This window comes from Misgurnus anguillicaudatus, chromosome 10, assembly GCF_027580225.2.
Source record: "Misgurnus anguillicaudatus chromosome 10, ASM2758022v2, whole genome shotgun sequence".
Taxonomy (NCBI): domain Eukaryota; kingdom Metazoa; phylum Chordata; class Actinopteri; order Cypriniformes; family Cobitidae; genus Misgurnus; species Misgurnus anguillicaudatus.
Window position 1 is genome coordinate 38,559,999 of NC_073346.2, and position 23,130 is coordinate 38,583,128.

Here is a 23,130-nt window from a genome sequence, read left to right on the forward strand (position 1 = left end):
CGCCCAGGCTTCGTACAATCTGAGTGAGACACAAGCTGTAAGTTTGAAAAAAAACTTCGCAAACATGTCTAATGATAACACGTAATCCACGTCACTGCAGTCACGTGACTTTAGTCTCGCGCATGCGCCTCACAACAGACGAGGAGGAGAAAACAATGCTGAATTGTCGTAATTTTTGTTATTTTTGTACCAAAATCTACATTCGATGCTTCAACACATTCTAACTGACCCACTGATGTCACATGGACTACTTTGACGATATTTTAATTAACTTTATGGACAGGGACAGTATACCGCACATAGATTTTCAATGAAGGGTCAACAAGCTCTCGGACTAAATATAAAACATCTTAAACTGTGTTACGAAGATGAACGGAGGTCTTACGAGTTTGGAACGACATGAGGGTGAGTCATTAATGACATTATCTTCATTTTTGGGTGAACTATCCCTTTAAGCCCACGTCAGCGAATCCAATGGCTCAATTTATACAACTAGGGTCAAACAGAAATTGCACATTGCGTTAATCACTTGTTCATAAAATTATTGGCGTTAAAATTAATTTGTGTTAACGAGTTACTAACGTCCTAGTATTTACTATTACTTCTTGATCATACAAAGCCCAGAACGTGAGTGCTCATATTCATTGCGAGGTACAAAATTTTAACATTTTAAAGTTGATTGTTTGTAATTTTTGCATCTGTAGTAGCACCAAACAAAACTCCAAAAAAATTAAAAATTGTTTCCACGTAACAATCCCCAGACAGCAGACGACTCTGTGCCGGATCCGCACTGGGTCCATGCCAAAATCAGCAGTTCCGGTGCGGATCCGGCCTGGAGTCATCTGATGTTTAAGCCTTGTCTGCAATTGGTTGAAATAGATATACTCAAGCCCCAACGCTATTCGTTGTTGCTGTGTTGATCTTCACACAACATTACATATACATTTATCCATTTAGCAGACTCTTTTATCCAAATAAACTTACAGTGCATTACAATCTATAAGTTTTTATCAGTTTGTGTGTTCCCCAGGTTTGAACCGATGACGATTTGGGCCGCTAACGCAATACTCTTCAACTGAGCTATAGAGGAACTGGCTTGATTGTTCAAACAAACACAACAGCGTACATATTTTACTGGCTTTTAGGCTACAAACTGCTAGTTGTCTGTGCATTCTGGAGAAAGAGTATATCGTGACTGCGAATAAAGTTAAACACATCTTGATCAACCGTATGCAAAGACACATTAATATACCACATTTTCCATTATGCAACGCGACTTCTAAACGCTTACAAGATTCATACACCAAAACAAATCTCCCACAAGAGCCGACTCGGTGCAGCGTTTCCCCTTCGGTGATATCACAGCCAGGTGAGGACAGACAGTGTGGTTCCTTCACCTTCAGATACATCACAGCATGGCCTACTTTCTGCGAGCTGTGTCTGTCTGCATCGTCGATGTAATCTTCACACGGGGGCTGCGTTCGAATGACGTTCTGCGAACGCGGAGAGGGGAAGAAGACCACACAGGCGAGCCGGGCTGAACATTTACGCTTCGAGCGCGAGATTACATCGGCCTCACCCACGCTCCTTTAGTGTAAACCTGCATGCCCAAAGTCCCAGCTCCTGCAGCGAGGGGACGCATTAAAGGCGCTTTGGCTGAGATTCAGGTAGCGGCATTATTTTACATCTTGGAAGCCGGGGTGCTATTATTAAACTGCCACGTGCAGGAAGTAGGTACAACACGGGCGAACCTGCGTCGGCCTATATTATCGTACGCAATAGTGATGCCACAAACCCAGTTCGAGTTCCTGCCACGCTCTACATCTTATGTTGCACTTCACCTCAATAAGCTTGTTGTCTATGAACACCTGACATGAAACAATGACATTCAATCGAGCATTTAAAACAAGTGTATTTCTTCAGCAAAGATTTTTACATTTAAGTTGAACAATATATGAACATGAACCGTTGCTGGCTCTCCAATGGCTCACAAATGGCTTGTGAAACCGAACACTCCAGACATGCATTTCAAAACCCAATCTGCACATTCATGACATTTGTCTCAAGAAACTGAAAAAGTGATGTTGTTGCTCTGAATGTTTTACTTTGTGTCAAAGTCTAAAAATATAAAAAAGCACTTGGAGCGAGTTTTTGGTGCAAATATTTTCGCTGTATCCTGCACCTGTGCTCAACTTATTGTAGGTCAGATACTTCATCTTTTTTTTTAACATGGGAAGGAAACTTTTGTAGAAAAGGCATTTACAGCCTGATGCATAGAGAAGATCCAAAAAACGTAATTCTCTCATTCTTTAGGAAACAATCGAAAGCTTCGAAAAAACCCAGAAACCAACAGACTGAACTGAAGAACGATTACATCCCCAACTTAAGATCAAAAATATCTTGATAAATCTTCTTCTGCAAATCTCTGTCTGTCTATCTGTCTGTCTGTCCACATTAATGGCCTCTTAATTGAAATCAGACATGAAAGTGGATTGTGGAGGGGGCTGCGTACGACACATGCCAGATTCGCACCTACGTTCCCTCGGGCACACGCGCTACCCACCGCACCGTGGCTATACCAGATCCTTTATTTTTAAGTGTAAAAAGATTATGTATATAGATTTCAGCACTCCATCACCTCCACACGAGGCAGATGATCAGATATCCGCTTGATCTCGGTGCTCCGGGTGAGTTAAGCCCCTCGAGCGTAGAGTAATAGGTAAGTGGGGTGCAGTGGGCAGCCGGTGCAGCGTGCCATGCACTAATAGGCAAAGCCCAGCGCGGGATTCCTCTAATCAGCCGGGCTGGGAGGGATAAAGACTGATTTTTGCCACGGGGCATTTAGCGTTCCTGAAGAGGCAAAGACTGGGGCTGGTGGGAGGGGGCATTGTGCGCCACGGCTGCGCGTTATAGGATTGAGCTCAAGTTTCCATTGTGCGTCGATTTTTGTTGAGGGATTACGCTCTTTGAGAGAGTTGTGCGGGCAAGAGGACGGCGCGGAGGCGGCGGAGCGGAGGAAGGGCGGGTGGGGAGCCAACGTCTTTGTTCGGGAGGAAAAGTGAGGGAATAAACGGGGAGAAAAGAAAAGGCATCGCTCGGTGAGCGAGCATCTGTGTTATAATGTCATTGGGCTGGATGTCAAGCAAGTCATGTAACCAGCATTGTAACAATTCAAAATCAATTTACCTCCCAAGAAGGAGCTGATCTCAACTTGAAAACCCGTCTATGTTAATCACCCTGCAAACTTTGACAGTATTGTTTCTCTTTCCTTTTCGGTGCTTTTACATCTGTGCTTGGAAAAGAGGACTAGGAGTAAAGTTACAGACTTGACATGAGCTTTAAGGGTTAATTATTTAGATGTAGCTCAGTGGTAGAGCAATGCATTACAAGCACAAAAGGTCATGGGTTTCATTCACATACTGATGAAATATATACAGTAGCTTGAATGCAATTTAAAGCGGCATCTGCCAAATGCATAAACTGCAAATACGTGTGTAGGTGCTGTGACCGGTGGTTACTATCCCTCCCAAAATTAAAATGGTCCTGCCATTTGACGAATGCACAAATATTTCACATGACCTCTCAATTGATGAGGTTATGAAAAAGTATAACATTGCAAGATTATACGCACCTGCCCATATACAGGTGATTCTCACGAAAACTTGGTTTTAAAAATGTCAAGCATGAAAATGTAAAAATTGCTTAAATTAAGTTTTTTTCCCACCAGACATTGAAAAACAAAGTCTGGAGTAAATGGGAACATTAATTTAAAAACTTTTACTTATCATTTAACAATTTTTGTAACATAATTTAAAAAATTTGTCCTAAAAAATCTCATTACCGCAACAGTCAGAAAACATCAACACTGACATATTTTCAAAATGACATGACAAACCTGAAAGAACATAATTTGGAGATTCTGCACATGCATTTAAAATAAAAGTATTATGCTTCTATTAATTCAATTAACATTTAATAAGCATCTGTTGCGGTAATGATAATCAAAATGTCGTGTAAGCATTCTGACAAGACAATATTTCAAATTAACTGTAAAGAAATGATCTTACCTGGTAGCCATCTTGAAGTAACTGGTCCATGTGCTTGGTCACTCAAAATCAAACTTTATTAAAATTCTGTATGTGTGCTTAAACTGTTCTCAAAATGTGTTGCGGAGGATGAGAACATCAGGCATGGACACATCATTTTCCTAATTTTTCTTTATTATTATTATACATGAATATTCAGTAAATATTTTTTCTGTCATCTAAAGTAGTCTAGCAAAACATCCATTTATTTTTTTTCTTAATATTATTGTGTTAATTTGATTAAATTACAACATAACGCATGTTCAAACACAGCCGGACACATTGCGGTAATGAGAATTTCAGCAGAAAATGAGATAAAATTTCCAATTATAAATTCTTATGTTGAAATCACACATTGTGCAAGGTAGAACACAGTATAGTGTTAATTCTGATGCTTTTTAATGTTACTATATTACACATTTTAAAGCTGAAATCATTAGTGCCGTGGTGTTTCAATGGTTTCGTGAGAATCACGTATACGCATGCATTAAAAGTTTGCCACACAGACAAGGGCACCCTAATAACAGAACGCAATAGCAATCTGCTCTATGTGTGCGCACCGTCGTACCATCGCACATTTGGCGTCCCAACTTGTTAAAGCGTCGCATTTGCATCGGATAACCAACATATAGCACATCATTTGCATGCCTGAAAGTACACTTGAGTAACCGTAATTACACGTGACACCAATTACTCTGTTACTTTGTATTAAATTATAATGGAAAATTCCACTAGAGAATTGGAGCCTAATTGCATCTTAATTTGCATAATTTTGCATATTAATCACATCTCAGATGAATAATAAATTTCAGCAGATTTTTTAATTTATGCATAGATACAAAAACAAGTACAAAAAAATAATCCGTTGGGGAAAGAATCAGAAACTATTACTTTAGCATTTGCACCGATTTCACTCATTAACAGTTAGAAACGTGTCATTCATACTATTATTCAGCAGTAACCGCTTCATCAACATATCTCGCTCATAATCCATCTATTTTTTTTCCTTAGTGTGAATAAGTGTCTTTGCCTGCCAGGTTTCATGCATCATAAATTATAATATTGCAGAAAATACTAAACCAGCAATGGACAGAAACCATTTCTCAGTGTCTCAGCTTTTCTATTCTGTCCTTACATTATTTTTTGATTTATTATTTCTAGACTTTGTTATGCTTTTACATCTACCAGGTCCAAAATAAAATGGAGAGGACACGTGTTTTCACATTCATTGTATGATCTCATTACAACATAACAGAAATGATAGCAAAAGATTCAAACTTCTCTCTTCTCCATATAGACTTGCTTGCAACTGTATTGAGATACTTTGTTATGAGTTTCTTTCCGCTAGAAAATCACGGCCTAAAGTTTGGAATCACTCTGGCGGAGCAATTAATCGAAATGGGAGCTGGAAGATTTTTATTATTCTGTTCATTCAGCCCACAGATGTAAAAGCATTTCAGACTGACAGATATAATTACTATAATACATCTTAGAAAGGTTTCCATATCTGAGCGCAAATTCAATAATGATGAGCTGCAATAGCAATTATTTATCAATAAAAATAGTCACAGAATTTGGAGGGGCGGATAAATTGTGCAGGTGTCTGTCATCTTAGTTTTTTCATGTTCAACCCTGAATGAATAATCATCGTTCGGAAAAGAAAACACAGATAGCGGGCAAATACAAAAGCTTATGACCTGTAATCAGTGGAAACAGCAGGATTTTAATGATGTTGTGGTCTGCTGATCACATTGAAGCTTGTGAAACAATAATGTTGTGCACCTGTGAGGTGTGTTTGGGTTAAGCTGTTAGATTCAGGCAGGGGGACACATTTAAAACTGACTAGCCCACCTGTGTCACTCATTTGCATTAAACAATTCAACATGACAAACTGTTCTAACCTATTCATGGGATATTAGTCAATACAATATTAGTTCAATAGTTAATATGCAATTCTATACATATAATGCGTGTTATCCGTAACACTATGAACCCATTGTGGGGTAAAAAAACCCCAGCTACTATGTTTTAAACCTACCAATGCTGGGTTGTTTTGCCCATCCACGGTTGGGTCAAATATAGACATGTTTTAACCCACAGGTTGGGTTTGATGCTTTTTGACCCAATCATGGGTTAAAAATAACCCAGCGTTTTTAAGAGTAAAGCATTTTACTAAACTTAATTGTTCATTTTCAAGTGCTAAAACAACATATAGTGTAATGTTGGGTTAACATGTCCATTTGGTAGGACACCTGTGACTTCATTCAGTTAAATCACCTCTACACCAGCAGGTTATTTTATTGGGGAAAAATGCATGCAACACTTTTGGTGTCAGGCTGATTTTAAAGATTTTCCTACACAAAAAAAAAAAAAAATAAGTAATACTAAAAAAATAATAAACACAATGCCATTAAAACTGTTAATTCATAAAATATCAAAAATGTAAGAGGACAACCTGACCTGACTTTTATGTGAAATCCAAACACTTTTGTCTACTTTAGTATTGTTGAGTCATGTCTGAATATATGTTTATAACATTCAGCTATTACAAAAATATGATTTGAAAGTTTTATCTTATACGACATAATTCAATTAAAAGCTTTCTGGGGGTTGATCAAACCAACGCGTTGCAAGAGACGCGTCCGCGTAATTAGATTGATTCCGACGTTAGTAAGTTACAGTCCTGGTACAAAACAATTTCAGTCTCTCCGATTATTTTTCTCTGTAAAACATAAACCGCAGTTCAACATTGTGTTGTCTTACCTGCCACTTGTGATCATTCCTCATGCGTCTTCGCTCATGGGTGTCAGGTGGGCGCGCACAGAAACCACGGGTCTTTGCCTCCATCTACTGGTAAAACGGCACAAGCAATAGCCAAAAGCATTATGGGTACCGTGTGGCTTCATTTGATAAGGATGCCGATGGATACAATGTGGATGAGATGCCTGTCTGTGTTTCAAGAGTTTTATGATGCCCGTACCATCGTCGTGCCATTCCAAAACAAACGAGATGATTTGTGATACAACGATAGGCATTTATGGCTTCACTTCGGGAACTCGCATTTCTGGCCTGTTCTTTTATGAGAAATAGTGTGTCTGCAAAGCAGGACACCCTAAACATGGACACATCAGTGCATGCGTCACGGCGCAGCCGCTCCAAAACGCACAACTCATAAGCTGCGCAGACAGTCTGCTCCATAAGCTGGCCAGCAATACAGATAGTAAAAATAGAGACAGTTATGGTAAACCTACAGATCATCATACAGTGATGCGCATGGTCGCATCACGTGGATTAAAAATAAGATCATTTTGTTTTAATGAAATTTTACTGGCCTTTGTCACTTTCTTTTCAGTTTTTTTTTAGTTGCACAACGATCAACAATTACTTTGTATCGAATAATATTGGTGCAGTAAATATAATAATTAATTATAATGGTAATTAAATATAATTGGTGTTAAATATAAAATATATATTTTTAAATATAATATAGTTTAATTAAATTTAATTGAATTTATTTTGTTACATTTTAAATCCTTCACAGCACATCCCCAATATACTAGCTTACTTATCACCAACACTAATGGTTTAGGCCAAATTTCTATAAAGGTTAATCTTTATTAACAATAATAATAATCATAATAATAATACTAATAATAATAAATGAAGATTAATTCTTTGTGCTTGAGCAAAGTGATGACATTTGACATTTTTGTCATCTCTCCAAAGCTGTTCAAGGGGAAGTCTGATGATGTGAGAAGTGTCTGGGGTCATTACAGTAAATGTTAACAGTTGATTACAGACAAGTTTGGCAAACATTTGGAATTCTGAAGCCATCAAAATTGGGTAACTCCTAAAAATGTCTTCTCTTGTTTGTTGGCTGTTTGAAACTGTGATAAAAAATAAAACTCACACAAAAGGTCCAAAAAAGTAATCTTGCTATTTCCCTTGATGACATTATACAGTATTTCTTTGTTCATATTTAATATTCTTGCTTCCATATAAATAATATTCCATGTGCTTTGACCAGGTGAGTCGAGTCATTGCTGTTACTCTGCATCTTTGGGACACTTTGACTAAAATGTACTGCATATTTTTGTGCTGTATTATAAGGATGTCGGATGAAGGAGGATATATACACACACAAAAGAGTAAATTAAACTTGCATTATTACAACTTCAGCAAGCAATAAACATGATGACAATAATGAGTTTTGAAAAGTTTGCCATTGCTCAGCAAAGAATCAACTTCAGTATGTTTTTTGTATTAATTGTTTTAATTATTATCAGATTTCCACAAAGATTCTTCAAAAATACTATTTAATATACTATACAAGAAAACGCATTTTGTTTGAAACATTTTTATTAGAAAAGGGGCAAAAATTAATGTTTAGAAATAATTATTTTCTTTTTTAGAAGACTCGTGTAGTAAAATAATTTCAGATTCACTCATGTTTTCGCAGTTGAGTGAACTGTATTGTAAAGATGTATTGTAATGCAATGGGTGTTTTTCTTAACATACATTTTTTTATTTATTAATACAAATAATAACACAAAGCCTTATAATTTTAATAGTTGAGTAATTCCAGCATTATGGCTGTGACTTTGCAGTCAGATCATTACATATAATGTCTCAGAGAATGTATTATATATTGAGTATTATATATTGAACCATTTGTTTATATTTTTTTAAACCCCTGATGATGAGTCCAGACATCAGAAAAATATCAGTCTATACTCTTCTACTTTTCTATTTTAGATGAAGGAAACATGCATGTGTTATGGATGTGACAAAAGAGAACAAAAACATTTTTGGGAGACAACATACAACACGTGTAGGAATTCTGTCAATTAAAGTGCACAAACTATGCCCAACAAATGGAGACAGGACGGCTTTTCAAGGATTTTTTTATTTTGTATGCGCATTTATGAGGAAGAAACAACGTTATGCACGTGACATTTCTGAAATTTGCACTTACCTAACTTTGAAAAATAAAAAAATAACTTTGCATGGGTATTTAAACCATAAAATATTGATATATGAGATATCATTATAAAAACTTTGGTAAACACTGCTTTTCATGATTTGGTTGACAATTGCCTGGAATTGTCCAGTTGAACAGGCCTCGTATTCTTCATGTTTAACAGAATTCCTTTCATTTTCTTCATGTTACATTCTTTATTTCCTTTGGGTTTCAGTGTTAAATGTGACGGATGCATTTGTGAGATTCACTCTTATACATTTCGATACTATGATCTAATGTTTCTTTTATGTACATCTACACAGCTTTTCTAACTTAATTGCTACTTGGATGGCACACAGCAGAGAAAAATTTCCCACAATCCCACCATATTTCATCCCAGGGTTAGTTTTCATTTCAAATACGCATAGCTTCTGTATGTTTGCCACCCTAGGGTAAATGTCATATACTGTACCGCTCTTTCAAAGAGTGCAAAACAAAACATAATTAGAAGCCAAACTGTCTTCATTTTCTGACACTTGTAAACTCATTCACCGTGTCACAGAGACGCCACCTTATGACAGATTTTCCTCCCCAGATTCTGGAGAGCGTTTCTGTAAACCACACAGCCATAAGTCTGACTGATAAATGCCGGAGAAGCATCAAATGATCTTAAGTGTAGTTAATGGATTCCTCTCTTATGACAGACATTTATTTTCTGCAGTGCTTTGATGGATATATAGATGCTAATAGGTTCTTTCTCAGCTACTCGTGTCTTTAGCTCGTGTTTCAAAACATCTTTCCATCTGTCACATTAGCATGTTTTACTCAGCTCGGAGAAAAAAAGTGCCGTTTTGAAGTTAACTTAGGAAACTGTCATACTACAGATCCACTAAGATCAAGTCTGTGAGAAGGCAAAACATACTGTTGCATTAGATCAAAGCACATCCCATTATTACCATTCGAACAAAATAGAGACAAAGCCCTAAAACTAAATCTTTTAGATCTTCATTTGAATTTTTTGTTCAAAGCTGTGACCACAAATTTCTAATATCTAAGCAAATATTAACAACCAGAATCCTTGGTAATCATTTTTATAATGTTATAGTTGAAGGTTTCATCGTGAGTGGACCCTTACCTCCATCTATGGCACTGAAATATACTGGTGCAAAAAATACATCACGTTGTATCACATCATTCCCTTTACTAGACTGAAACAAACCTGTAACATGAATGTATGCTGCGTGTGATAAATGTGTTGAGATTTACATATTTCGCCCATGAAGAACGTCATCAGTGGAAAAACGATGTTGACAAAATTTACGCATGCTAAATTTCTCCAGATTACAGGCCACACTGAACAGCTGGTCTTAAAAATGTACCTTGAATTGTGAACAAAGACTTACACTCTTAAAATAAAGCTTCATTGTGAGGATGTATGGTTTGGCAAAGAAAATAAACATCTCCAAAACTTTTTGTTGCCCAAGTAGTGGAAAAAGTTTTTCAGACTAACCGTGACACTAAACCAGTCATAAGGGTCTTTTTTACAGTTTTTCTAAAACACTAAACCCAAATCTGAATTAAATTCAGGCCTAAACCCATTTGTCAAATCATGCACTCTTTTTGCAAAACTCAAACACAAACTTTTCACTAAAACACACATTTTACACTGCAATGCACTTGTTTTATAAATGCTAAACACGGGCAGGCAAAAGTTGAACTCAACACAGTTGTCATCAAGCAATCACAACAACTCAAAATTGTACATACTTTTTTCTAATAGTATATTTTTACCAATTGAATTGATTGGAAACAGTCTGAGAGGCAGATGAAGAGTATGAGGAAGAACAGGACACCAGAGACGATGAAATTGGCAAAATTTGCAGTTGGATTGCTGACTTACAAAATACAAGTGCTGCTTACAGTAATATTGAAAACTTACTATTACTTGCAGTACTTACACTGAACTAAACTTGTGATTACAGTAATAGAGATTTGTAGCAGTATTTGTCAAGTGTGTAGTTATATACAATAAACGTGTATTTTTCTGTAAGTAGATGTCCTGGATGTTGTGTTGTTGAGTACAGGTGAAATGGTTTTGAAGGAATTGTACGATTTTGCTAAAAGAGTCACGGGTTCTGTAAATTTAAGTTGAATATTTGTATTTAAGGTTTTGAGAATATGAGTAATGGTTTCTAGAAATGTGTTCAGAATCTGAATCTTGTAAATCTGAATTTGAACAATTTCTTGAAAGTTGAATAAATAAGCTATCCATTGATGTATGGTTTCTTAGGATAGGATAATATTAGGCTGAGATACAACTATTTGAAAATCAGGAAATGGTGCAATAAATAAATAAATAAATAAATAAATATGCAAAAAAAAAAGAGTCGTCCAAATGATACATTTTATATGAATTTCCTAGCATATATAAGGACTTCTTGGTCAACTCATTTTTTTTGCATATTTATTTATTTATTTTTTATGTTTTCCTTTAATTCCTTTAATTACCTAGCATATATATATATACAGTGGATATAAAAAGTCTACACACCCCTGTTAAAATTGCAGGTTTTTGTGATTTAAAAAATGAAAACAAGATGAATCATTTTGGAACCTGTTCCAACTTGATTCCGTACTTCCAACCTATATATTAAAGTTAATAACAATAAGAAAACTTTTGTGGTGAAAAAATGGCAAGTAAAGTTGTACAATAACCAGGTTGCATAGGTGTGCACACCCTTAAACTAAAACTTAGTTTAAGCACCTTTAGATTTTATCACAGCATTCAATCTTAATGGGTATGTGTCAATCAATTTAACACTTTTAGAATTTGCAATATTTTGCCATTTCTCCTTGCAAAAGCATTTTAAATCTGTCAAATTGGTTGGGTTTCTCCTGTGCACAGCCCTCTTCAGATCACCCCATAGATTTTGGATGGGATTTAGATCCGGACTCTTGCTGGGCCATTCCAAAACCTTGAACTTGTTTTGGTGAAGTAATTCATTTGTTGATTAGAGGTGTGCTTTGTGTCATTGTCATGCTGTAAGGTGAAATTTCTCTTCATCTTAAGTGTTTTGGCAGAAGCCTTAAGGTTTTGGGCCAAAATTGACGGGTATTTGGAGCTATTCATTATTCTATCTACCCTAATTAAAAACCCCATCCAGCCGAAGAAAAGCAGCCACAAAGTATGATACTGTCACCTTTATGCTTTACTCTGGGCATGGTGTTCATTTGGTGATGTGATGTGGGTTTTATTGCACCAAATATATATTTTGGTATAACGGCCCAAGTTCAACTTTGGTCTCAATGGACTATAATACATTATTCCACATGGATTGGGATATAGAAATATTTGTTTTTACAAACTTTAGATGGACTTGATAATATTTTTGGTTAAAAAATGCTTATAGCCCAAACATGAAGAATTCAGGAGATTTTTGTCACATGTAGGGAGCAAATAGTACTTGCCAGATATTGTTACAATTCTTTTAATGTTGCTGTAGCTGTTGCTGCTTGGCAGCCTTCCTTACCATTTTTTTCCTGGTTTTCTCATAAATTTTAGGTGTATGCCCTGGTCTTAGTAATGTCAATGTTGTGCCATATTTTCTCCACTTGTGGATTATTGTTTTTACAGTACTCCATGGTATATTCAGGGTCTTGGAAATGTTTTTAATCCTCTGTTGATTAAGATTTTTCAACAATGGGATCATGTACCTGCTGAGTAAGCTCTACACAGACAATGGCTTTTTCAGTGGGATGATACTTAGAAAAAATCCTTTAGGACCAGGCACACTTCATTAATAGTTAAAAAGTTATTTTAATTGATGACAGGTATGTACTACTTCATATTTAACTTAAGTCTAAATGTGACTGGTTGCTTCTGAACACTGCCACAATCACTATTGTAAAAGGGTGTGCACACTTATGCAACCTGGTTATTGTACAACTTTACTTGCTATTTTTTCACCACAAAATTATTCTTAATGTTTTTTACTTCAATATATAGGTTTGAAGTAGGGAATTAAGTTGGAACAGTTTCCAAAATGATTCGTCTTGGTTTCATTTTATAAATCACAAAAACATGCTATTTAAACAGGGGTGTGTAGACTTTTTATATCCACTGTATATATATATATATATATATATATATATATATATATGCTAGGAAATTCACAAAACATCTTCATGGAACATCATCTTTACTTAATATCCTGATGATTTTTGGCATTAAGAAATAGTCATTTTAAAAACCTTTGACTAATGGTCCTTCGGGGCATAAAAAATTTGGCATTGAATCAAGTACCAAAGCTCACTACTGTTATAATATTTATAATTTAGATCTGAAAATCTCAGACCACTAATGAAAATGTTTTTTTTTGTAATCTCTAATAATAGTGATATTATTATTATTATTATTATTATTATTATTATTATTATTATTATTCATATACAATATTAATAATAATACTATTAATAATAATAATAATAATAATAATAATAATAATAATAATAATAATAATAATAATAATAATAATAATAATAATAATTATAATAATAAAAATAATTATTATTATTATTATTATTATTATTAACAATGTTTTCAGTTTTCTTTTCTTTTTATTGTAACATACTATCAGCGTAGTAGCAATTTTATTTGTTTATTTATTTATTCATTCATATTTTGTATATCCTAATTTTGAAATCACAACATTCAGAGGTTCTAAAAATATCATTACTGTGTCAAGTATGAAAATGTATACAGAAATTTGACAACCGTTTACTCAACACGTATGTAGCTGTTTCCGTTTAGGCAGTCTGAGGATGCGATCGTAATGTTTTGACAAGATAAATTACAGTTAATATGATATTTGATCCTTTCAGATCATACAGAACCACAGATGGGTCCTGAGACCGATTATCATCTAATAATATAGATATTAAATTCAGCCAGTAGCAGTGTGGAAGTCATCCGGTGTTTGTAGAAAAACTCGTTTATGTCTCGTCATTGTTTATGCATTCATGGCTTTAAAGGAAAGGCAGTCAAATGATTATTTAGTGAAATTCATTAAATCATTTAGAAACGTGGATGTGGGATTATGATTTTTGGAGGCAGTAATGGATTGATCTGTTTAACTTGCGTGGGTGTTTTGTCACATGTGTGCAGACAAATCATAATATGATTAACAGTGGATATCATACGTCGCGTTTCAACAGAAATAAATGTGTTAATACCTTATTAGACAATTAATCACGCCGGCTTCAACTACAACTGAACTGAACAAAAGAAATAAAAACATTAATGTGCTTTTATTTTGCACTCCTCTAGGCTTTTATTATGGATTAAAGACTCTATGCAGTTATTAATCTGTTTAATGCATTAAACATTCACTTAATTTTCTAATGCAAAAAAGCGAAGCAATCAATGTGTCTCTCTGTCTTTGTATATATTTGCTTATGCATTTAAAGTCAACGTGAAACTCTTTGTCACCCATTTTTTCCAAAATGTGACGTATTTCATGTCCAATAAAAAGGAAGTGGCCATCAGCAACTGATTGGATCATGAAAACTTATTTTGATAAGGTAAAGAAGACAAACATTTTGTTTGTTTGAGCTACATGAACTGTTCCTGTAGCTTAACTGGTAGAGCATTATGTTAGCAGCGCAAAGGTTGTGGGTTCAATTCTCAGGGAGCATGCAGATCAAATGAATACCTGTAAGTCGCTTTACATGTATGCATTTGACAGATGCTTTTATCCAATGTCAAGTAATGAGTTCAATACACATGTATAGGCTAAATGCACTGCTAAATACATAAATGCATACATTTATTGAATGGATAAATATTTTAAAATTGTATAAAATATGTAATTATTAAACTGTAAGTCTGTAAAAAAAAAATAGGACAACTTTAGACCGAGTCCACTCATAGAACAGATGTCTTATAGCCATCATTCATAATAAATGACAAATTTGGTAAATTACTTGTATTTTGTGTGATATACTGTAATCCTTTGGGAGAATATTGTAATTGACAGTAATCTCTAAGTGTAAATGCAGCATAATGTTATCCTGGGAGGCAAAAATTCATTAGTGAGCTGAAGTATTATTATGCTACATTAAGGGTTCATTGCAGACAGGCCCCTCGCAACACTTCACATCATTTGACAAGAGACTAAATTAAACCAATAATGTGGCGGAAATTACAGCTGACCCAATAATGGATGTGAACTAATAAAAGACAGAAGTCATCGGGGTTTAAACCTCCTTCTTCCCCAGAATAAACACTGCTATAGTCATTATTATTATTATTAGCATCTCATGATAGTTATAGTAATTATTGTTTGTCTTTGTAGTCTCCACATTCATTATGATAGTAAATTGATCCGCTTCAGGCCATTAACTCGTAACGTTACAAATTTCATTTTATCATTGTAACACTTACATGTATTTGTACATATTACCAGATGCTTTTACAGTATGCAAAGTGACATAAGATTTGTTTGACAAAATGTTAAATTTGTAACAATATTTGTAATCACACTTGTGTAATTAAAGTCTTTATTTACTGATATTTTTATATTATCATCAATAAACAACTTTCATCCTAAAGAATGACGAAAATACTGAAATGTTGTTTTAACATGCCTGTAGCTCACACAGAACGCTTCGAAAGCTCTCCACACATACGTCACCGGTGGGATGTCTCATGGACGCCAGCTTCCAGGCCTCATCAAACATCTCATCTTCAAACGTCACACCCGCTTTCTGGAATATCTGTGCTATCTATGAATGATATAAATATATCTTTGGTCAGCATATTGCCAACAACTTGCTCCAAAAATACAATAATAATTCTGCTAAACAAACTGAAAAATTTATTCTGACCCTATTTAAATTTAACACCCCTTTTCGAATAGGCAAAGATTAACTAACCCTTTGGGGTAATTATTGTTATAAATTATTATTATATTACGTTTTGTGTGATTTGTATACTTAAATTTCATTTTCTTGTTTAATGTTCTTTTTTGCATAAATTCGAAATAAATTCTATTCTATAACATACACTGTAAAAAATCTGTAAAAATTGCAGCTGGGTTGCCAGTAACTTACCGTAGATTTAAATTTATGTTCTTTACTGGCAACATTTTGTTCAAAGTTGAATGAACATTTAACATTTACAAGTCTTTGTCTTTACAGAGTAAAACGAAAAGAAAAAAAAACAGCATCAAGCAAAACATTCTGGGAAACAAAATCTGATGCAAGAAAACAGGAAAAGGTTGATGATGATTTCTGGTTCCCAGAATGCTTTGCATGAGGCTGTTATTGTTAAGTTTTATTCTGTAAAGATAAAGACTTGTTAATATTTAAAATGTATTTAACTTTGAATAAACTCTTGCAACACTCTTGCCAGTAAATAACATAAATTTAAATCTACGGTAAATTACCGGCAACCCAGCTGCAATAACATCGTAATTTCTAAGGATTTTTTTACAGTGTAATTAAAATGAGCTAATTTAATCCATTATTACAACATCTGGTATTACAATATTTTTGGTTTTAATTAAAAATAATAAGTGGTTTTTTTACTCAGATCAACTCAATTTAATTTGGCTAAGGTAACTAAAAACAATTGAGTAAAATCAACGAAATGCATGAATCTCAATTTATATAATTTAATTGTTTTCAACCACTTATATAACCACTTATATAAAACATCTTCTTTTTAAAAATTGATCAAATTGAACGAATAATTTTTTAAGCGCAGTTCACTAGCTCAACAATATTCAAGTGATGTAAAAACCTAAAATGTACAGTAACAGGTTCATCTGTTTATTATCATTTTATCCGACATTGGAATACAGATCACTGAATCAGAATTTTGAGTATGAATCATCCATTTTATAATGATGAGTAATAAATGTTATGTTTCCATCAAAACTCACCTCGTCTTTAGCACGAGAAGCAAAAAGTTGGTCTTCATAAACCCCGTAGAGTGAATGCAGTGTGGGATGCAGCAGATCATACGCTGTTGATTCATCGCCGTAATTCGTCCTATCGCTGATACCTTTGATACGAGGGGCAGGTAGATCTGTACGCACTGACGGTACTCCACAAGTCTGATAATCTGTCATTAAAATCAACATGTCAATGTTCAGGGAGGTTGCTACTTTACTAATGCTGCTGACACGAAACATTAACTATTCTACTAACATGAATTCAAAATGAAATCAAATTTTGAGTTCAGTAAAGAGCTTACATTGCATTTTGTACAACAATATGATCAATAAATCCTATAGATCTTGTGAAGTGTTTTTGACTCACTGGTGGTTGGACGCCCATTGACGACAGCATTGATGACAGAAGATGAGGTGATAAATCTGTCCCTCACAGATCTGGGTCTGGATAGGGTTTTAGGGGTCTTCTTGGTGCTTCCCACCTCAACAGACTCCAAGTCCTCCGATTTTACCAAGACCTTACAAACATCAGATTCCTGGAGTACTGTTCTCTGCATGTTAGCTGGGGCCGTCCATACCGAGCGTTCTGCAAGTGATTCATAAACATTTGACACATACATGTACATCACTGCATCACAATAAAATTATGTCAATGCCCACTTTTCTTGATTCGGGTAGTAATTTTCCCACTCTTTTCTAGCTCTATTAAACTGTGAACATGGATGAGTCCTCTGTGTTAGCTATAGTACAACTCCATCTCTGAAACTGCATAGACTGCTTATTAACTTAACTCTTTCCCCACCATTGACGAGTTCTCTCGTTAGTTAAGAGAAAACATTTGCATGAAAAATCCGTGTTCCTGATGAGTTTTTATGGTAATCTGTAATACCGCGATTATCCATTACATGGCGCTCTTACCCACTGTAGCAAAAAAATATTTATTAATTTTACACACTGTGTATGGTTTGGTAATCGTTCTGAATCTGATCTCTAACAAAATTCCTTCACAAAAATGCAATTATTTCAGCTTTTTGCTAAAAAAATTATATTTTTGAAGAAAAATATCCATATTTAAGAGTTTATAAACAGAAAAAATAACGATAGGATGAAACTCTGCTTTGTTTGTTTGTTCGAAAGCAAAGGGTCTGTTCTTCAATTTGATATATTTGTATGTTTATATATTTTTTCAGAAGAAAATTTTCCTGGAAGGCATTTTGTGAAACTTTTGTGAAAGTGACAAAAAACGCTGGTGAGCAACTTTCCAAAAAAATAAAATAAAAAGACTAGTGGGAATGAGTTAAATGTGACCCTTACTGTAAAATCCATCCAAAAGTTTCATATCCTAATGATGGGTTTGGAGGATTAAAGTTAGATTGTAATAATTGATTTCACATTGATTTTCATCTTTGACGATTGGTAAATCGCTAAAAATGACTTAAGCTGGGTTTTCACATACTGGGTCACAAATTATATATAAAACATAGCAAATTAATTTTAATTTACCTCCTGTGAGAATTTTTTGCTCTGTCCTGTTGATTGGCATTTTGTCTTTCCAGTTTAGAAAGTTGGAAAACTCCATAAAGTTGATCAGTCCGTCTTTATCAAGGTCACAGTAATCCATGATGTCATCAAGCACCGGCTCACTGACGATCATGTTAAAGTGGTGGCAAACCTCCTTCAGGTCCTCCTTATCTATCTTCCCCTGATTCTTCTGCAGCACATAATGTAGAGACCATCAAAGAAAGCAGTGCATAATCTAAAATTTACCAGAACGTTTTTACAGACAAGGCTTAAGGCTATACTAAAATAGATTTTTGAGCAGGGGCGTACAGTAGCACAAGGTCCCTGGACCTTGCGAATATTTTGTCTTGCAAATATTTTGTGAACGTGAGCGTCTCTTTTATCATAAACCCTTTTGACGCGTGCGCAGCTGGCACGTATTTTGACATGATGCGTGATGCACATAGGTTTACATGATACACAGAACACATATTTTGAATTCGCACCCCTCGAAGTCACCGGTTGCCCTTGCCGAATATAGAGATTTTGTACCAGTGGCGGCTCGTGACTGCTCATCCGAGGGGCGCAAATTCAAAGTTTGTGTTCGGGGTGTCATGTGTGTTGCTTGTGTTTTCAAAATATTTGTTTGTTGCATCATGTGAATCATGTGCATCACGTGTTTTGTCAAAGTAAGTGCCGGCTGCACACGCGTCAAAACCGTTTATGATAAAAGAGAAGCTCACGTTCACAAAATACACGCAAGACACTCCCTTAACATTAAACTCTGATTACGCATGAGATTATGCGAGTATCTGGCAAACACGATCGTCTCTTTTATCATAGACGCGTCCGCAGCAGGCATTTATTTTGACATGACACGTGATCCAAATAGGATCACTTGACGCGCAGAACACATATTTTGAAATTACGAACCACACACATGTCGGGCTACATACATGTTGTGACGAACTTCGCATCGAGCGCCCTCAAAAATAAATCACCGGCCGCCACTGTTCCCTACAGAGACTTTAATCAGATTATTAAGACTACAATGCATGCATTTGGCTGCTATTAAATTAATTATTTTAATTAAAAAAATTAGCTCTGGATATGAAACATTTAATTTAGTTTGTTTTATCAAGGAAGCAGATCATTTTCTGACCTTGTCATAGTATCTGAATGCTTCCAGCAGTGAGCTGAAGTTTTGGTAGTTGGACTTCTTAAGGTGCTGCCGCACAGCGTTGACCAATGTTCTCCGTCTGTCTTTACCTTTCAAACACTCATCAGGTGAAGTCTGATGGATGAGGTCACCCGCACCTGTACAAAAAACAGAAAACTCACAAAGATTACAAAGACAGGATTATCATATTCTCAAATACAGGGTGTAAAAGGTGATTCAAATTACCAAAGCTGTCAGGTTTCATCAAGACTCCAAGTGTGTGATCCCGGGGAACATTTAATGTCTCTGCAATTCTAGAAATAAATGTATAAAGACCATACAGCATCGGAAACTACGAAATTATTATCAGAAACTTTTAAATGTTTTCCAGACTCACGGGTCATGAACTTTGCCTATCTTCGGCTGAGTCTTCTCTCTGAAGTCATCACAACGTTTTGAAACTAATTTTGCGCTGTTGTTCCTTTAAAACACAAAGATTACTAAACTGTTCATTTCTGATAATGCTTTTTATTATTATTATTTTATTATTTTAATTATAATTAAACTCTGAATTGAATATCGATTGCTACGGAAGAGGATTAGGGCCACTGGTGAAAAAAATATTTGAATTCTGACTTTAAACTCAGAATTCTGACTTTAATCTCAAAATTCTGACTTTAATCTCAGAATTCTGACTTTAAAGGCGGAGTCCATGATGTTTGAAAGCCAATGTTGATATTTGAAATCACCTAAACAAACACGCCCCTACCCCAATAGAATCTGGACCTTCTGTTGATAGACCCGCCCCACACATACGCAACCCGGCATTTGATTTAATTTGATTGGCTATAAGTGTGTTTTGGTAGTCGGCCCGTCTCCTTTTCCAACGCGTTTTTCAAACATCGTGGACTCCGCCTTTAAAGTCCGAACTCTGAGATCAAAGTCCGAACTCTGATATCAATCTCAGAATTCTGAGATTAAAGTCAGAATTCTGAGATTAAAGTCAGAATTCAAATATTTTTTTCACCAGTGGCCCTAATCCTCTGCCGTAGATTGCAGACCTAACTTGAATGTTAAAAATGGCATGCATTTAGTCTATATGTGATAACTGCATGCCATTGTGCCAAACAGCAACCTTTAGCCATCATTTAATTCACAATTTGACATTTGATAGAAAGCTGGAAATGTTGTTTTATTTCATTTTGTATGTATTTACTGCCAGTGGAGACATCTGGAAGCGTTCCTTCCATCATTGCGATGAGGTGTAAGGATACCAAATCGTCTTTCTCTATCAAAGTTATACTTCCTGTTCACACGCTCCCCTGAAATGGCAAAAACACATGCCGTTTTATTAAAGTAAAACCAAAATGAACTAATTAAACACAATGTGTTTATGAAACGAAACATACAGACTAACCTACATAATAGCAGCCATGTGAGTGAATGTAGAGTTGATGTTTCTCCTCAGACTCCTCCTGCACCTGATGTGCAGTTTTGTGTGGATTGATGATTTCACCGACATCAGAACCTGTGTTAATAGAAACTTTTACTATTATTCTCAAATCCATCTAGTTTCAAACCTTCTGAGGAACACATAAGATCACTAAGATCAACACAACCTGACAGACATTTAACAATATTGACATTAAATAATAAAATATTTGATGCTGCCCATGAAAACCCAGCTAGTCATCGTAAGTGATTTACTGTTTTCTACATAAAATCATCCTGCATAATGTAAATATATTTTTTATTGACCAAGTAAGGACATGTCAAAGATTGTAAAATCAAACTTTGGTGCTCAAAATCAGTAGATTATGACACTTGAGATTAAATTTCACAGAGTCACAATATTAATTTACTACTTTGAAAATACTACTGAAAGTTTAATCATCACTGTGCTAGTGAGGTTTCATCAGTCTTACATTGTAGGGTTGTAACCCCAAAAGCTGTTTTCCCAGGATCAAGCCAACTTGGCAAACCGGGGCCTTGAAGCTGTGACCTCCCAAGAGGTGCCTTCTGATTGGTGGCATAAATGTTTTCTTGAAGCTGTCGCAACCTGTCTTGAAACCGTGTCTTTGGTGCAGGATTGATCACAGATCCAGCCTAAAAATGCACGTCATTCACAAAATGGACGTATTTCACCCCAAAGTTGCAATAATTATATTTTGCATTGTGACATTTCCAGTGATATTATAATTGAACACATTTTTCCCCATCCCAAACTGTCATTACTATGAGGAATCTAAAAGTTACTTTTGAGGTTTTTATATATTTATTTTTGTGCAATTATCATTATTCTCAATGGCATGATTCGCATTAGATTCTCATTACTGTAATCCAGTCATTTCTTTGCATTACGGTAATAAGAATCCTGGTGAGAAATGTGTTTATTTGTCATGAAATGACAAAAACAGCGTAATTGTCATTAAGGAAAGAAAGAAAATATTTATTTATTTATTACCCTAGAATTGTTTAAAGATCACAAACATGTGTGTCTAATAAAAACTCACAAAAGATTAACTATCATACTTACACCTATAGATGATTTAGTGCTCACGCCGTGAACTATAGCACTGGCAATATCTGGATCATTTGCCTTTCCATGAAACACCCGAACTGACCCAACAGCCGGATAAGCCGAATGGACAAATTTTCTGACCACAGGTGGAGTTTCACACTGATATAAATTATTCAAGAACATAAATTATATGATTATACTTTAGCTATAAAAAACAATATACAGTACAATATATAAAATAAAACATGTAGGTCTACGTTCAATAAGCTATACAAAATGTGAAATACTATTTTATTTTAAAAAAAATTCAGTTAGAAATCCAAAGGCAAGTAGACACATATGTACTTTTAGAATCGTGTTTCTAATAAATGACTCACCCTTGGCGTAATTTCCTGCAAACATGTCTTTGCTCGGTCACCCACTGGAATGAGCTTTCCTGCCTTTAAATAAAAGATGCATGAATGTGCAAAGAATTTCATCACATCTGAGTATAATACATGAAAGATCAAAGTGAAATGGAGTCATTACCGCACGGATAGTTGGTAATGTGTCCTTGCGTCTCCGGATGAATGCATTGCGCTCAGACGCGTGCACGAGACTCATGCCTTAACACTTTTTATAGAGTTTTATTTACACAAGAGTCTATAAACCCAAAGGAGCTTTAGCGAACCCCCGCTAACATGCATTCACGAGTCCGTCTGCGTCCCGTTACCTGGCAACGCTTTAAAGGAAACGCAACGTCAATTTGCCGCTATCGACTCGAGATATCCAATTACATTATCTTATTTTTACTTTAAAAGAAAGTTGTTACTACTAGGCTCTAGCTACTATGGAGCTTTACTTGAAAGGAATACAATTAATTTTTATAGCTTTGGTAATGTTAACGGTGTAATTTTGGGGAGACTAAGCTAAGTCATTGATGTGTTTAGCGTATTGTTTTATGTTTTCAA

General features: G+C 35.2%; 1 protein-coding gene across 1 annotated transcript; it reads right to left on the minus strand.

Annotated features, from left to right (window-relative positions):
- Window positions 1-15,586: 15,586 nt before the first annotated feature.
- efhb (EF-hand domain family, member B) lies at window positions 15,587-22,916 on the minus strand. Its single transcript, XM_055211382.2, has 13 exons — window positions 22,709-22,916; window positions 22,558-22,620; window positions 22,196-22,339; window positions 21,585-21,765; window positions 21,077-21,187; window positions 20,876-20,981; window positions 20,057-20,140; window positions 19,906-19,973; window positions 19,663-19,817; window positions 18,504-18,711; window positions 17,368-17,586; window positions 16,989-17,170; window positions 15,587-15,828 (listed from the first exon to the last, which is right to left on the minus strand). The coding sequence occupies exons 1-13, from the start codon at window positions 22,781-22,783 to the stop codon at window positions 15,682-15,684; spliced, it is 1,743 nt and encodes a 580-aa protein (XP_055067357.2). The 5' UTR covers window positions 22,784-22,916; the 3' UTR covers window positions 15,587-15,681.
- Between the last annotated feature and the right edge of the window lie 214 nt (window positions 22,917-23,130).

Bases quoted from the DNA above. Each gene is read 5' to 3' on its own strand.
- efhb (XM_055211382.2), bottom strand. From the start codon at position 22,783: ATGAGTCTCGTGCACGCGTCTGAGCGCAATGCATTCATCCGGAGACGC. The intron at 21,766-22,195 runs GTAAGTATGATA...GTGCATTTTTAG, and splicing joins GCACTAAATCATCTATAGGT to GCTGGATCTGTGATCAATCC. The intron at 19,974-20,056 runs GTGAGTCTGGAA...ATTTATTTCTAG, and splicing joins ATAGGCAAAGTTCATGACCC to AATTGCAGAGACATTAAATG.